At 33.4% G+C, this 14,846-nt stretch overlaps 1 protein-coding gene across 4 annotated transcripts in view; it reads right to left on the minus strand.

The window, feature by feature from the left end:
* Window positions 1–2,141: 2,141 nt before the first annotated feature.
* The window catches only part of MIOS (meiosis regulator for oocyte development), a 47,132-nt gene continuing 34,427 nt past the window's right edge, over window positions 2,142–14,846 (minus strand). For all 4 annotated transcript variants that reach the window (XM_027071950.2, XM_015066557.3, XM_027071951.2 and 1 more), the window contains exons 8-11: window positions 12,644–12,796; window positions 11,458–11,662; window positions 4,929–5,058; window positions 2,142–4,186 (exon numbers count right to left, since the gene is read on the minus strand). In XM_027071950.2, the coding sequence (XP_026927751.1) occupies window positions 4,090–4,186; window positions 4,929–5,058; window positions 11,458–11,662; window positions 12,644–12,796 (585 nt within the window). In that variant the 3' untranslated portion in view covers window positions 2,142–4,089. The remainder of the gene's footprint in view (window positions 4,187–4,928; window positions 5,059–11,457; window positions 11,663–12,643; window positions 12,797–14,846) is intronic.

Below are 14,846 nucleotides of genomic sequence, written 5' to 3' on the forward strand. Positions count from 1 at the left end.
TATTTGTCATGCATGTTGTAGTTTACCAGTTTGCTTGCCTTTTAACTATTTATGGCATTTTTGCCACACCAAACTTTAAGGACTTGGAAAAGAAACAAGATGTGCCTCCTTGTGCTTTCCTCTTCTGTGCTGCTATGTACAAAACTGGTGGTAACATTAGGATCCTTGTTTTATGGGAAGGATTTCAGTAGTTCTCCACTAGGCATGAGGCCAGCTGTTTGAGACAGCAAAATAGAAGGGAAACAAGGGAGAAAAACAGTTCCTTTGCATGATAATAACTGAATCTAAAAAACAAATTGGAAATAAATTTTTGAATTTTATCAAATGCCTTTTACACTGAATGAGCTATTGACATTTTTTGGTGTGTTTTGATGTACTAATAGTAAATAAAACCTTTCTTGTTCAGTTCATAAAGTAGTACATAGAAGTATAAAATAGTAATTAAAAGGACTAGGAAGTCAGATTGCTGCTACCTCAATCGTGGCTCTGCTAGTTACTAGCTGTGTAACCTACCACAGTGACATCGTGTCCCTATACCTCAACTACCTCATGTACAGTATGGGAACAGTAATAGTACACCTGCCTTACAGGGCTACTGTGTGGATCAAATAGGGTAACGTGCATGGAACACTGCACATAATAAGTACCAACAGTATCTATTATTCTTATTAATACACTGTTGGACTTGATGTTCACTTTACTTATTATGAATTTATCATGTTATATTCCTAAGTGAAATCAGTTCTTTGTTTTGGCAATCCATGTTATTTGATCTCTGGATTACATTAGCTTTAAAAATATTTGGGAAGCCTTCCTTCGGTCTCCATACTCAGGAAAAATTAACGGTTTACAGAAGTATTTTTGTAAAATGCTGCTTTGTATATCAGCAAAATAACCTACAAAATTTTCAGGCAAGAGGGAAAACAGGCAGACGATGTCATGGAAGGAGTCAGAGTAGCAGATAGGAGGAGATCAGATGTCTGGGTAGCCCCATCTCTGCCAAGGCCATGTGGATCTCAAGGACACAGTGAGGATGCTGAACTAACACCTAACACGTCTCTCCTACCTCTGTGATGCCTCTGAGCAGATGTCTGACATATACAACTAATTAGTTCCCCCAACTTGTTTTAATTACATCTATCCCAAGGGAGAAAAAAACCTCACAGTATACTTCTGTTTTATTAATACTACCCACCCCAACATTTTAACTGAAATGAGTATTAAGTGTAATGAAACAGCAGAAAAGGATTACACAGAAATATGTTCTCCTAGACAAATAAAGACCGGGATTTAAGAGTTGAATATGAATACAAAAACCTCAAGTTTTCAAGAATTACCAGTCAGGTGTGTCCAGAGGTACCGAAAACTTAATTTCAATCCTTGGGTTCACTCCTGTATTACATCAAACTCCTAGATGGTTGTTTGAAGGATTTCTTCTCCTCAAAAAGCAAAAAGTATTATTCTAAATACAGTATAAACAAAAGTAGGTAAGTCCTACCTCAAAAAAAAAAGTCATAATTTATCCAGATTTCAGAAAATAAGCTCTTGGGAAATTTTTACTTAAGAGTAAAATTATACCTCATTTAAATTATACCATATTCAATTAAAAAGTAAGACAAGTAACCAATAAAGATGAAAATAACAATAAGTATTAATCACTACCTTTTACAGAGCATTAGTATGTGATAGGGATACAGTACTTCATGTTTATTTCATCACTTAACACTCCTAATCACCCTATGAAGTATTTCTTTACTTTTTAACATAGGAGGAAATTGAGGCTCACAAAGGGTAAGTCATTTGGCCACTATACTGGGCCTAGGATTATAATCTAAGTTTCAAAGCCCATCCTTTTTAATATTTGCAGTCAAATGAATAGGTGAAATTAAATTTGGCCATATAATTGTATTCAGAATCGTATTTCTTTTAACTCTAATACCTACCACTGACAATGGAAAGGTACCTTTAAAATATACCATTTTACAGAATAACCATCCTGGAAAGCATACTAAACTGAAAAAGAGCCTAAAGAAATGTTACTTCCAAGATTAGTTATCAAGTTTGCCATCAAAATAAGTATGAATATTATTTTATTGGATTATGTGTAAAGGAGTCAAAGATAAATTCTAGATCAGACATGCTGACTTCAACCCAAATTTATTCAATTTTTTAAAAAGTAATAAAAACATTTTTATTAAACACTTCTATTGAACATGTTTAGGTAAAATACCTTGAGTTTATAATCCCAAACACCAGTGACTAAGAATAAAAATGGAAAAATAATTTGAATCTATTTTCATGGTCCACATACATTGAAATGCAAAACAAATATAATAGACATATGAATATTTGGGCTTCAGAGAAAATATCAGGAGACTGACACAGGCATAAGGAATCTTAAAAATGTCATCCTATATGATTACAAGCAGATTTATATACTAGATTTTGTTTTATTATACTGTACTTCCCAAAATTATAAATATTTTAGGTATAACCCGATTATAAATATAAATTCAGTAATTCTATCTTAACTTTAGTTAAGGAGAAATGAAAATGTATTACGATAGTTTGACATTACTTAAAGCTGATTTGGCATAGTAAATTTGAAAGGAACACTTCAACTGAAGCAATTTTAAAGGTAAAGATAAAGGTTATATTTAAGTAAAATAAATTCAGGAAGATTTACTTAAAAGAAGACTGGAAAGAGTCCCCTTTATAGAAATCTTTGAAAAAAAAAATATATATATATTCTTTCAATTTAAAAGAAGACTGTCATCTAGGTGAGATGTTTACAGTAGATATGCAATAGATATACAATATTTTCCCTAAAAAGGGTCTTTTGTATCAGATCTCAAAGTAAAAAATAAATTGAATCCACTTTTGTTCAGTATTTAGGTCACACCTCAAAATAAATATATTAATTCTACCAAGTAAAACTGCTAGCATGAAAGCTCTGAAAATTCTTTAGCTTAAGATATTTTCTCCAAAATCTATATAATAATTAAGATTTATGCTTATTTTATCTATGAATACAACTTCAACTACGAAATTCAGTTCAATACTCTGCGTAAGTCAGATAACAGAGAAGCATGCTACAAACCCTTTGCTATTTCTCTCCCAACTATCTAGCTATGAAAAGGGAAAGAATAAAATTTTTAAATAAAGCTCCTGAATTTGCCCAAATATACTTTTAGAAATTTACATTTAAAGTATAATCATCTCCAAAGTGACTCTGCTTTCCACAACCCTAGAAAAAACCGGGTATTCCAAAATAGGAGGGATTTGACAGTAGGACATACTGAAGTAGGTGAAGCTGAATGGTTGGTCACATATAATAATCTTGCATAGATTTTGTGTTCAGCAAAATGTTTGCAGATCATGGGCATAAGATGATGAATTAACATGGAGAGGATCTTTGAAGACAAATGAGAACACTGGAAAGCAAAAGGCTGAAAAACTGAAAATTTCAGAACATGTTCCCCTGAAATGGTACATATTTTTCTCTTCAGATGAGAAAAAGTTGTAAGATGCATTTTCAATTCTGGTTTTTCTTAGGAAAACAATAATGATCTGTGCCAGAAGATTTCTTATCTTGAAATAAAAGTGTACGAGGGAATGGACTCTTTAAAACATATATACCAACCATACCTTGATGAAATTTATTCTCCAGTGTGGAGTAAGGGCTCTCCAGTTCTAAAGGTAAAAATTGGTCACTTTATTCTATTTTAAAAGATATACAGATCCAATCTCAGCGTAGAAGATACAGGTTCAAAGTCTGTTCTTGGTTATTCCAAAAACTCTGCTTGCAAAGTGTTCATAATTTTGACAAACCCTATAAAACTCTTCCACAATGAACTTTTTCAACCTACTGAACAGAATTCATGCCCACACTCTGTTCACTTGAGCAGCGTTTGTCTCTGTGAAGCACATCAAAATCACTCAAACATCAAATTGCTGATTTGATAGAATGATTTATTTTCCCATTACAGGAAAGTCACGAGTGACTTGTTCTGAGGTACGTTTTTGAGCTATGAAGGACATTGATTAGAAAGCTCCACACTTGAAGGTTTCTCTTTAGATGGTAACATTTTATGGCTGGACAGTCTCTGCAGGTACCAGATTTCCTGTTGTATCCAACTGCATACATTTACATGTGCATGCAGAAACGGGACACTCTGCATGGTCCCTAAAAAAAATAGGTCAAGTAAAAATTAAAAATCTAAATTAAGCATATACATACATACATTTATCTATATACCTATCTGTATGTAGAATGGTATTTGAAAAAATACAGGAATTAAGACCCAAAGAATTAAACAAAAAATGACTGACAAGCTGAACTGGGAAGAAAGTTACTAAAAAGTAAATAGCTTTACCTTTTAAATATACAATAGACACCTTATTTATAGTTATGAAGTTGACAGGGATGTGCTCAGAGTTGTAATTAAAGCCAATGTGACAAACTGGGTATAAAAGTTACAGCAATGAGGACAAAGGGCCACTGGCACTATTCAAAGCAGAAGTTAAACGTGGCTTGAGTCTCCAGTGCATCGAATGCATACTTACTATATATATAACAAGTTTATTTAGAAGATAACTGATGCGGTAGTTTGATATGTATACTCTGTCATTTAATTTCTAATTTCAATTACACACTAAGATTGGATATTAGGTTAGCTGTAAAAACTGTAAATTCATACATTTAACCCATACATAATATTTAAACTATTTCTTATATAAGTATTAATCTTATAGTTTAAAATTACATAGGCTATCTAATGATAGAAATGTTGACACCACCTTTGTTAACTCCAACGACAGCAAAAAAGAAATTTATCCTTCGGCTACATAACCCTGAACTATTTAAAAGGCCATCTGTGCTATCACCTCCAACTCCAAGCCTATTAAAGAAGAAATGTGCTGATTACCTGAACCAACTAAGCATATGGCCAGCATGTCCACCATGCCTGCAATTGTGACACCATGTGAACCAGTTGTTAAATTGAGCTAATTTTTTATCCTTGCTCAAGTCTACTTTTTCATCTGATTTGGATCCTCCTATGGGTTAAAGAAAATCATCTTCATTAACTATTATCACAAAATTTTATTCAAAGCTTTAACTTGAAAGTTATTTCTAAAACTATGTTAAAATACAAATCATACATCATATTGAAGTAGCTATTTTAATGCTACGACCCAGTTTAGACTGAAAAACTACTGAATAACAAAAGTTTCCTTACATTTTTAATAGTCCAAAAAAAAGGAAAAATATAAATTACCAAACCCACTAAGAAGCAATCTGGATTAACCTCAGAAAAGCAATCAGTTTAAAATCTTCCCACAGAGAAAATACCAAGCCCAGTTTACAAGTGAGTTCTACTAAACCCTGAAGGAACAGGTAATTTTCATCTATACAAACTCTTCCAAAGAAGAGGAAAAGAGAGAAAATTTCTCAATGTACTTCCTGATGCTGGTATAACTTTGCTAAAAGCAGCAGACCAAGATAATGTATGAAAGGAAGATTATAGGACAATCTCTCTCCTGAACAGACATAAAAATCCAAAGGAAAACGTTAGCAAACAGTATTAATTAGCAATTCTATTTCTAGGTACATAGAGAAACTTATGTACATGCACAAAGGAGTCATATGCAGTAATGTTCGTAACAGTATTGTTTGTAATAGTAAAAATCTAGAAACAACCAAAGCATCCATCAATAATAGAATGGAAAAACTGTGTTAGAGTCAAGAATGGAATATCAAATATTAATGAAATGTGAATAAACTACAGCTATACTCATTAGCACAATTAAAACTAAAAAAAAAAAAAAAGAACCCCCCCCCCCAAAAAAAACAGTGTTGAGCAAAAAATGGTAAGTCAAAGGATATATTCCTGAAGATTCATTCGTATGGAATTTAAAATACAGACAAAACCAAACATGTGATAGAACATACAGATAAGCAAGCAACCAAGTAACACACAATTTATGGCCGTAGTTACTTCTGGGGAAGAGGAAAGAGGTAGGACTAGGCAGGGAATAATGAGCAAAGGCACTGGTATAGACAATGTTATCTTAAGCAGGCTAGAGGTCTCGGGGATGTTCGATTTGTGTTACAGTTCACAAAAAAGTTTAAGAAAAATGTTTTATTACACATGCATGTTTATACATGTGTATCTTCACACACATATTTACATAACTTTTAGTACTCAAAAAATGCTCATTCTATTAATCCTGGCCACCTTAATATTTTTATTGTTGTTGTTCTAAAACAGATCAAAGTATTTTAAGATTGTATATGATTAGAGGCAATAGGAAAAATGATTAAGTAAAAATATTAAGTTTAATCGAGCAATTGTGCTATTAACATATGATGCTGTGCTAGTAACACTTTAATGACCAAAGGGATAGTCTTACAAATAGTTTTTTAAAATATCCATCTGTTTTTGCTAATGATATAAAGGTGAAAGGATGTACAGGTGGTTGAAGAATTTAAGATGTAAATACACTGAAATTCTTCCTAAAAGCTTCATAAAAATGATTAACAATGAAAGGGGAGAGGAAGACAAAAAGAAAGAAAATACAGACCTTTATTTTTTTAAAATAGACCTTTTAAAGATAACCATTTTATATTGTGTAATAGCTCATAAGTGATTTTCACTTTATTTTTGTAACTTCTAAGATGCAGAAAACAGACTGAATCCAGAACAGTTTATTCCTTATGTTCCTCTGATGAAGCTGAAAATATTAAGGTCTGCCTCAATGCCATGTGAAAAGGCTTCTGAAAGATCAAACAGCTTTAGCAAATGATATATCTGATAAAGGGTTAATAACCAAAATACAAAAGAAACTTCTATAACTGAGCCAGAAAACAAACAGTCCTATTAAAAAAATAGGCAGAGAACCTGAACAGTTGTTTTTCCAAAGAAGACATACAGGTGGCTCACAGACACATGAAAAGATCAGGGAAGTATAAGTTAAAACCACAATGAAATCTGACCCTTCTCAAAATGGCTAGCAACAAAAATATAAAAATAACACGTGCTGGTGAGGATGTAGAGAAAAGGGAACCCTCATGCACTGTTGGTGGGAATGCAAATGAAACAGCCACTGTGGAAAGCAATATGGAGGTTCCTCAAGAAATTAAAAATCCAGTAATTCCAGTAATTCCAGTATTGGGCATTTACCCAGAGGAAATGAAAACACTAACTCAAAAAGATACATGCACTCCTATGTTTATTGCAGGATTATTTACAATAGCCAAGACATGGAAGCAACCTAAGTGTCCATCAATAGACAAATGGATAAGCAAAGTGTGGTGTACATATACAATGGAATATTACAAAACCATAAAAAAGGATGAAATTGTGCCACTTGAGACAACATGGATAGACCCAGAGGGTATCAGGCTAAGTGAAACAAGTCAGACTGAGAAAGACAAATATCATACAACTCCACTTGTAAATGGAATCTAAAAAACATGAATAAACAAACAAAAAGCAGAATCAGGGCACCTGGGTGGACCAGTCAGTTAAGTGTCTGACTCTGGATTTCAGCTCAGGTCATAATCTCACAAGTTTCATGAGTTCAAGCCCCATGTAGGCTCTGTGCTGACCGTGTATAGCCTGCTTGGGATTCTCAATCTCTCTCTCTCTCTCCCTCTCTCTCTCTCTCTCTCTCTCTCTCTCTCTGTGTGTGTGTGTGTGTGTGTGTGTGTGTTCCTCCCCTGCTCTCACTCTCTCAAAATAAATAAATTTTTAAAAAATTAGAAAAAAAGGAAGAATCAGACATATAAATACAGAGAATAAAGCTGATGGTTGCCAGAGGGAGGGATGGGAAGGGTTGGGCAAAATGGGAAGGGGGGAGGGAGATACAGGCTCCCAGTAATGAAATGACTAAGTTACAAGAATAAAAGGCAGAATGTAGGAATACAGTCAGTGATACTGTAATAGTGATGTAACAGGTAGATACACTTGTGGTGAACATAGTATAACATATAAACTTGTCACATCACTAAACTGTACACCTACCTGAAACTTAAGTAATGTTGTGTGTCAACTATACTCAAAAAAAGATCAAATAGTCATAACTTTTATAATATTCACAGTGAATTACAAAGATAAGTGCTACAGAATAGTCAAGGGAAGCTAGAGTTTCACATAGTCACTAACTACTACTACTACTGCTACTACTAAAAGAAGAGTAAGAGAGAAACTAGTATGTAACCTAATTTTAAAAAAGGTATCACATCTGTACAGTAACATCTATAAAGGCAGGGATTTTTCTGTTTTGTTCACTGTACTATTCCCAGCACTTAGAAGAATAAGTGCTAATTAGACATTTGTTGACTAAATAACGGTTACAATTCATACTGCTAAATATGTTTACAATTAAACATTATAGTTATAAAATTATAAACATTTATAAATAATTGTGTTTATAATTATAAACTCTATTGAGTTTCAACAGAGTCCAATCTTTAAAGCACAACTGAGTGTAAAGATATGCAACCCTCCGTTAAATAAGCTTATGGAAATCCTGGCCACTTGGATCACAAAGCATGATGGATGGATGGTATCTCTAATTGTAGGCAAAGCAACAGAGGGATGTGTACACCTCAATCTTTAAATTACCTTGAGCTAGCATTTTATTTCTATTAGGTCCTGTCTTATTTTGGAACTCAGAGTCTTCTGATTTTACATACTAAAAAAGAATATGCTTATTATAGCTGACCCTTGGAAAACATGAGATTGAACTATATGGATCTGCTTACATGTGGATTTTTTACAGTATGGTAAATATATTTTCTCTTCCTTATGATTTTCTTAACACTTTATTTTCCCTAGTATTATATACTATACAGTATATAATACACAAAGCATACACTGTATGTTAATCAATGGTTTAGCTTATCTGTGAGGTTTCCAGTCAATAGTAAACTACGAATTGTTCAATTTTGGGGGAGTCATAAGTTATACCTGGATTTTTGACTGTCTGGAGGTTGGTTCCACTAATCCCCTGCCCCCACGTTGTTCAAAGGTCAACTGTATTTTGTAATTAGCACAACAATCACTTAAAGACCAGGTTTCCCTAATTTCCCCACACTATTTCCTATTAATCTACTTCTGAGGCTTTTGTCATACAGACGCAACTGCTAGTTCCCATACACTCTCTGTACTAACACTCACTAATCTCTTTACTCTTGTTTATGCTTTGTACACTTCGTCTCCAACCTGGAAGGCCTCTCTAAGATCTTCCCATATTTAAATCTCCCAAACTTTTTAAACGACCACCTTAAACGGCATCTTCTTTCTGAAAATTTCCAGATGTCCTTCAAACAGAAGTATAACACTTTCTTTATACAATATTCCTTATCTAACTCAGAAAGCCTAATGTGTTTCAGAATACAGAATGCTTGGGATTTTTGGAAAATAGTGAGCAAATATTATATAACAACTCCAGGAAAGTCAGAGGCAGCATCCTGTTATCAAAGACCTTAACAGCCTTCTGCCAGTTCTGAACAGGTTTGTTTACCATATGAGATTACTGTAAATTCATTTACAAAACTTGGATTTTCAGATCTTTTTAGAGATTCTGGAATGATAGATAAGGGATTCTGGACCAGTATTTCTTTTCTTAAACATATCATTTCTTATTTTATCCATGCTCATTGTACACTATAAGCTCCACAAGGATCTTCGATTCAACTCAGCATATACAGCCTTCAACTGTTCAAATATACATTATATAAAAAAAAATATTACTGAAGCAAAATACAAAAAAAAACTTTCTGACGCAAATATGGAAAAATGTTAAGATTTTATAAACCTGAGTGTAGAATATTCATTAAATTAACAATCTCTATAACAGGGTGAAATGTTTTGAGCTTCCTTCAAATTTTAGAAAATTGATTTTATCTTTTCTTACCTATTTCAAAAATTAAAAAGATTGAAAAGGAAATATCTAGCAAAAAATAATAGGCCATTATGGCTTCCTGAGGCTATGTTGTGAAAGATGGATTAAATTTACTTTAAAAAAAAATTTTTTTTAATGTTATTCATTTTTTGAGAGACAGAGAGAGACAGAGCGTGAGGGGCAGAGTGGGGAGGGGCAGACAGAGAGGGAATACAGAATCCGAAGCAGGCTCCAGGCTCTGAGCTGTCAGCACAGAACCCGACATGGGGCTCAAACTCATGGACCAGGAGATCATGACCTGAGCCGAAGTCGGATACTTAACCGGCTGAGCCACGCAGGCACCCCTAAATTTAACTATTTTTATGTATCCCAGTTCATATAGAACTTCTTTATGCAATATTTTGCCTCCTTGTTCTTTCACTGTAGATTTTTAGTCCAAACTATTTTCTATTTACCGTATCAGGACCACAAAAATGGTCAGCATGCAATGTATAAAATGAAAATCAAAATTTGAAATTTCAATCAAAACTAATATGTAAATTTGACAATATTATGTATTGCCTTTATTTGCTTAAAAAGTATCAAACTTGAAAAATAATTACTCAGCCAATGATACCAGCACATCTCTTTCACAAATGTTAATGTAACAAATGAACTATTTACATGAACCAATTGCACAGTTGATTTATAAAATTTCTTAACTAGAAAGGATCTCCGTCTAACACCTTACATGAAAGATGGCTAGAGTAACTGAATGTCAGACTGTCACAGAGGGAGAATAAAACAGGCATTCTGACACCATATCCAGTTCTTTATTATACCACTGTGCTAAATACTCAAATGTTTTTAATTAAAGTTTTTGCCATAGTATAATTTTCAAGTTACATAAACAGCTTGAATATTTCCAGTCATTGGATACATTATATTCAATTATCTACTGTTCTCAAAAAGTTTTTCTATATGTTTACTATAAGCAGTAAACAATAATCCTAATACTTCTAACCATTAAAAAACACATGTTTTTACTAGGTAACTGACAAATCTAGCAGAAGCAGCACCAAAACCTGGAAGTAAAGGGATCTGACTTCTAGACTAACACTTCCTCCATGTATTTCACAGGTAGATTTTGAAAATTATGTAAGATAGAATGTAAAAGTGCTTTGGGACTATCAAAAGCTCTTTATGCATACAAGGTACTTGTTAGCAGATGAGGGCATACTGACTTTTAAATATAAAATTTGAGGGAACTCCTCTTAGAAAAGTGATAAGAAAATAGTATAATTATAGGGCTACTTAATAGTTAAGCCCTTTTCATGAACTTTAAATTGGCCAGCATTTGTGAGATTACTTGTGATATCATGAATACAGATTTTACTTTTAATGTATAGACTTTATAAATTACAGGAAATACAAAACCTTTAAGCCAGCAAAGTGGCTTTCTCCTAGAAATAATATAAACTCAATCTAGTATGTCTTCTATTTACAACATTAAGTCAATTACGTAGGAACAATTTCAGCTCAGAAAATTATAGAATTATGTCATACCAGGACAGCTAGAAACAGGTGTTCCCATATTAATGAGGCAAAGCGCACATCGAGGAAGGGGTTTTCGACAGCCAGGGCAGCTTGTGACTTTAGATTTTGTTGGTGAACCGCTGACACCGTACTGACTAAAACCTCTGCCCTGATGAGGCACAGTTGAACAGCTGTAGGAGATCGACTTGCCACAGAAATTGCAACTCACAAACACCTATACAAAATGAAAGGAGGGATAAATATCATGCAAATTTTACAAATAAAATAAATTTAAAGTTTGATCCTAACAAATTACTCTTAAATAACTGTTAAACTTTATTTTATATTATAAAATAATTTGTTATCTGCTAAGTTTAACCAGCTCCCATTTGAGATTTCCACTTAGCAGTTATGTTATATGAATACTTCTTCTGTTACCTCTGTTTAGTTATATTTCTCCTAATACTACTAGTATCTGTAGAAAAGCCTAGAAATATTAGATAATAACATTTTAGAAATAACAAAGACTTTAGAATTCACTTTGAACATTACAAAATAACCCATTTTAACTTCTGATCCACAGTTCAATGATTTGATCTCCTGAACAAAATATTCTTATAAAGAAAGCACTCATTTCCTAAGACAAAAGGAGTTAAGGATCCTAAAATGTCAAATAGTTAGAATTTTAGAATAATAGCAACAGAAAAGTGTTCATTTTGCCATTACGTTAAATTCCTAAGCTCTTAAACACTTACACAGATTAGTAACAAATATTACCATGCAATGTTATTTTACAAATACTTTGGTTGTTTTAATATAATCACTAATTTCTCAACTTTCTAAAATAAGAAAATAGCACCATCCAGTGCTCACATTGAGGATATACCTGATATCTAATGTCTGAATTTAGATATAGTGATCTCATGGAATATGCTTTATGTGATAACTGAGCTAAGGATTTTTAAACTAATGCTAAAAGAAAAAAAATGTCCATGTCTAATTAGACATATGTATATACTGTTAGAGAAAAAAGGAAATCCTGCCTTATTACACATATATCAATAGGAACTTAATATAAGCAAAAGGATGAGCTAATAATAATTTACTAAATTGAACTCTAAATTTACCCAATATAACATGCTGTAAACACTTCTATTTTGGGCTGGGTTATTAAGTACATGTTACAATTTGATTCTCTCCAAAATATTGTACTTACCTGTGCTAAAGGTTTAGAACTGGGATCCAACTTACTCCTGTGAATATCAAACTCAGCTCGTTTGTGCCAAAACCTCCAGGCATCTAATAAATTTCTATAATTCTCAATCCAGTACTGGACTCTTTCATCTTTAAGAACATCTAAAGGAGAACCCTAAAATGAAAACATGAATTAATACAAGTGTTTAAAAACTTCCTGGCTAAGTCAGAAAATCGCAGGTAACATGTGAGTATGAGTCGCACAGATGAAATAGGCTCCCTTTTTGCCAAAAGCTGATTCCTAATGAGGATACGGACAAAATAATTGGCGGAAGCTTCTTTAATTTACTTTAAGCTGGCCTCTACTAATGACATAAATATGTACTATATATATTATCATTATACCTGGCCAGGAAAGTATAATTCTGTATCTCTTACTTAAGTTGAAGGATCCAAGAGGAAACAATTCACTTTCCTACTTGAATACAGTACAAAGTGATGTGAATACTCTGTCCCCAAATTAAAACCTCTGCCTTCACAAAATCTGTTTACTGTTTAATCTAAAAGCATACCAAAATAGCTCCATCACATATAAAATAATACTGAGCCTTGTCCTTTGGATCTAGCAGTGTACTGTGAATGCAGATGCTATTTTTTGTATACCTATTTATCTGAAAGTTAAACCTGTCTATTCTCTCTCTTGGCCTCAATCAAAACATACATTTACTACCTTCAAAATAAAAAAAAAAACAAACAAACACAAAAAAAAACCCAAACCAAAAATGTTCTTCATTCTTTTGCCCCTAGGCCACAGTGAAAAGCAACAGTTTCTTTACCTTAAACTTAGATTTCTTCTCATTACGAACTTCAATTTCTTGCCAGTAAGGCTCTTCCTAAAGCTGTATTCTCCCTGGCAGCTGTGACATTTCACATTTCACCTGTGCTTATTTTGGGTTTGCACAGAATGCTTTTAGCCCTGTCCAGCATATCTTCCTTAAGTTCACATGATGAAGAAAGTAGAGAAAGTCTCAGCCTCCAATGACGCCACAGGCATCAGTAATGAAGCCCAGGTTTCCCAGTTTTAGGGAGCCAGATAGAAAAGTAAAATGTTAGAACTTAGCATCTTACTAATGGAAAAAGGGAAGAAACCTGTAACAGCTAATAGACAATCTATCTTTTAACATTCTATCAAAACAGAAGAAGCTTATCTTTCACCTATTAATTAGGTATTAATTTCAATTAAATTCAGGGTTAAATTCAGCAAAAAAATATGTGAAAAACTCTTGGCTGACAATTTCATTTCTTAAAAAAGTAAACATCTCCTCTAGTCCTAATAATGACCAACTAGCCAAAACTAAGTGCTAAAGTAGAGTATAATCCCTAGTTTAAAAAGAAAATTCACAGAAAAATAAATCTTCATATCCCACGCTTCCCCAATTTGGTCAATTCATATTTGATAAGTCTTCTCTAGATCTGCCCCCCAAAAATCTAAATTTAATCTCCAACAAAATGTGCAATGTAAACAGTTCAGAGATTATGACTGGAAAGGCTTGAGAAATACCCCGGGCTTTCCAAAAATCCATAGTAAGAAAATCTAAGACCAAAGTGAGCAGCTAGTAACTGAACTTCCAAAAGCATTAACCAACATTCTTCAGGAAAAGGTAAAAGAACCCAGATCTCTATAATGTACTATACACAAAATCCAGTATTCAAATGAAAAACCACCAGACATAAACAGGTAAGTATAGTTCAAAGTCAAGGAAAAAGGCAGTCAACAAAAACCAAATCTAAAACACCCCACATTAAGAGAGTTAGCAGGAAAAATCATAAATGCAACCATTAAATATATGTTCAAAGACTTAAAGGAAAAGTAGAGTTTTTGTTTTTTGTGTGTTTTGTTTTTTTTTTTTTAATGTTTATTTATTTTGAGAGAGAGGGAGAGAGCACATGCGTGTGCGTGAGTGGGGGAAGGGCAGAGAGAGAGAGGGAGATAGAAAATCCCAACCAGGCTCCTCGCTCAACACAGAGCCCAATGCAGGGCTCAATCTCAGGACGGCGAGATCATAACCTGAGTCAAAATCAAGAGCCAGGCACTTAACTGATTGAGCCACCCAGATGCCCCAGGAAAAATGTTTTAATCAGCCTACAGATAGGGATCTGAGTGAAAAATGTAAACTATATAAAAATTAAGACTCTAGAACTCAACAGTACAAGAGCTGAAAATC

Source organism: Acinonyx jubatus, chromosome A2 (genome assembly GCF_027475565.1).
Source record: "Acinonyx jubatus isolate Ajub_Pintada_27869175 chromosome A2, VMU_Ajub_asm_v1.0, whole genome shotgun sequence".
Lineage (NCBI taxonomy): Eukaryota > Metazoa > Chordata > Mammalia > Carnivora > Felidae > Acinonyx > Acinonyx jubatus.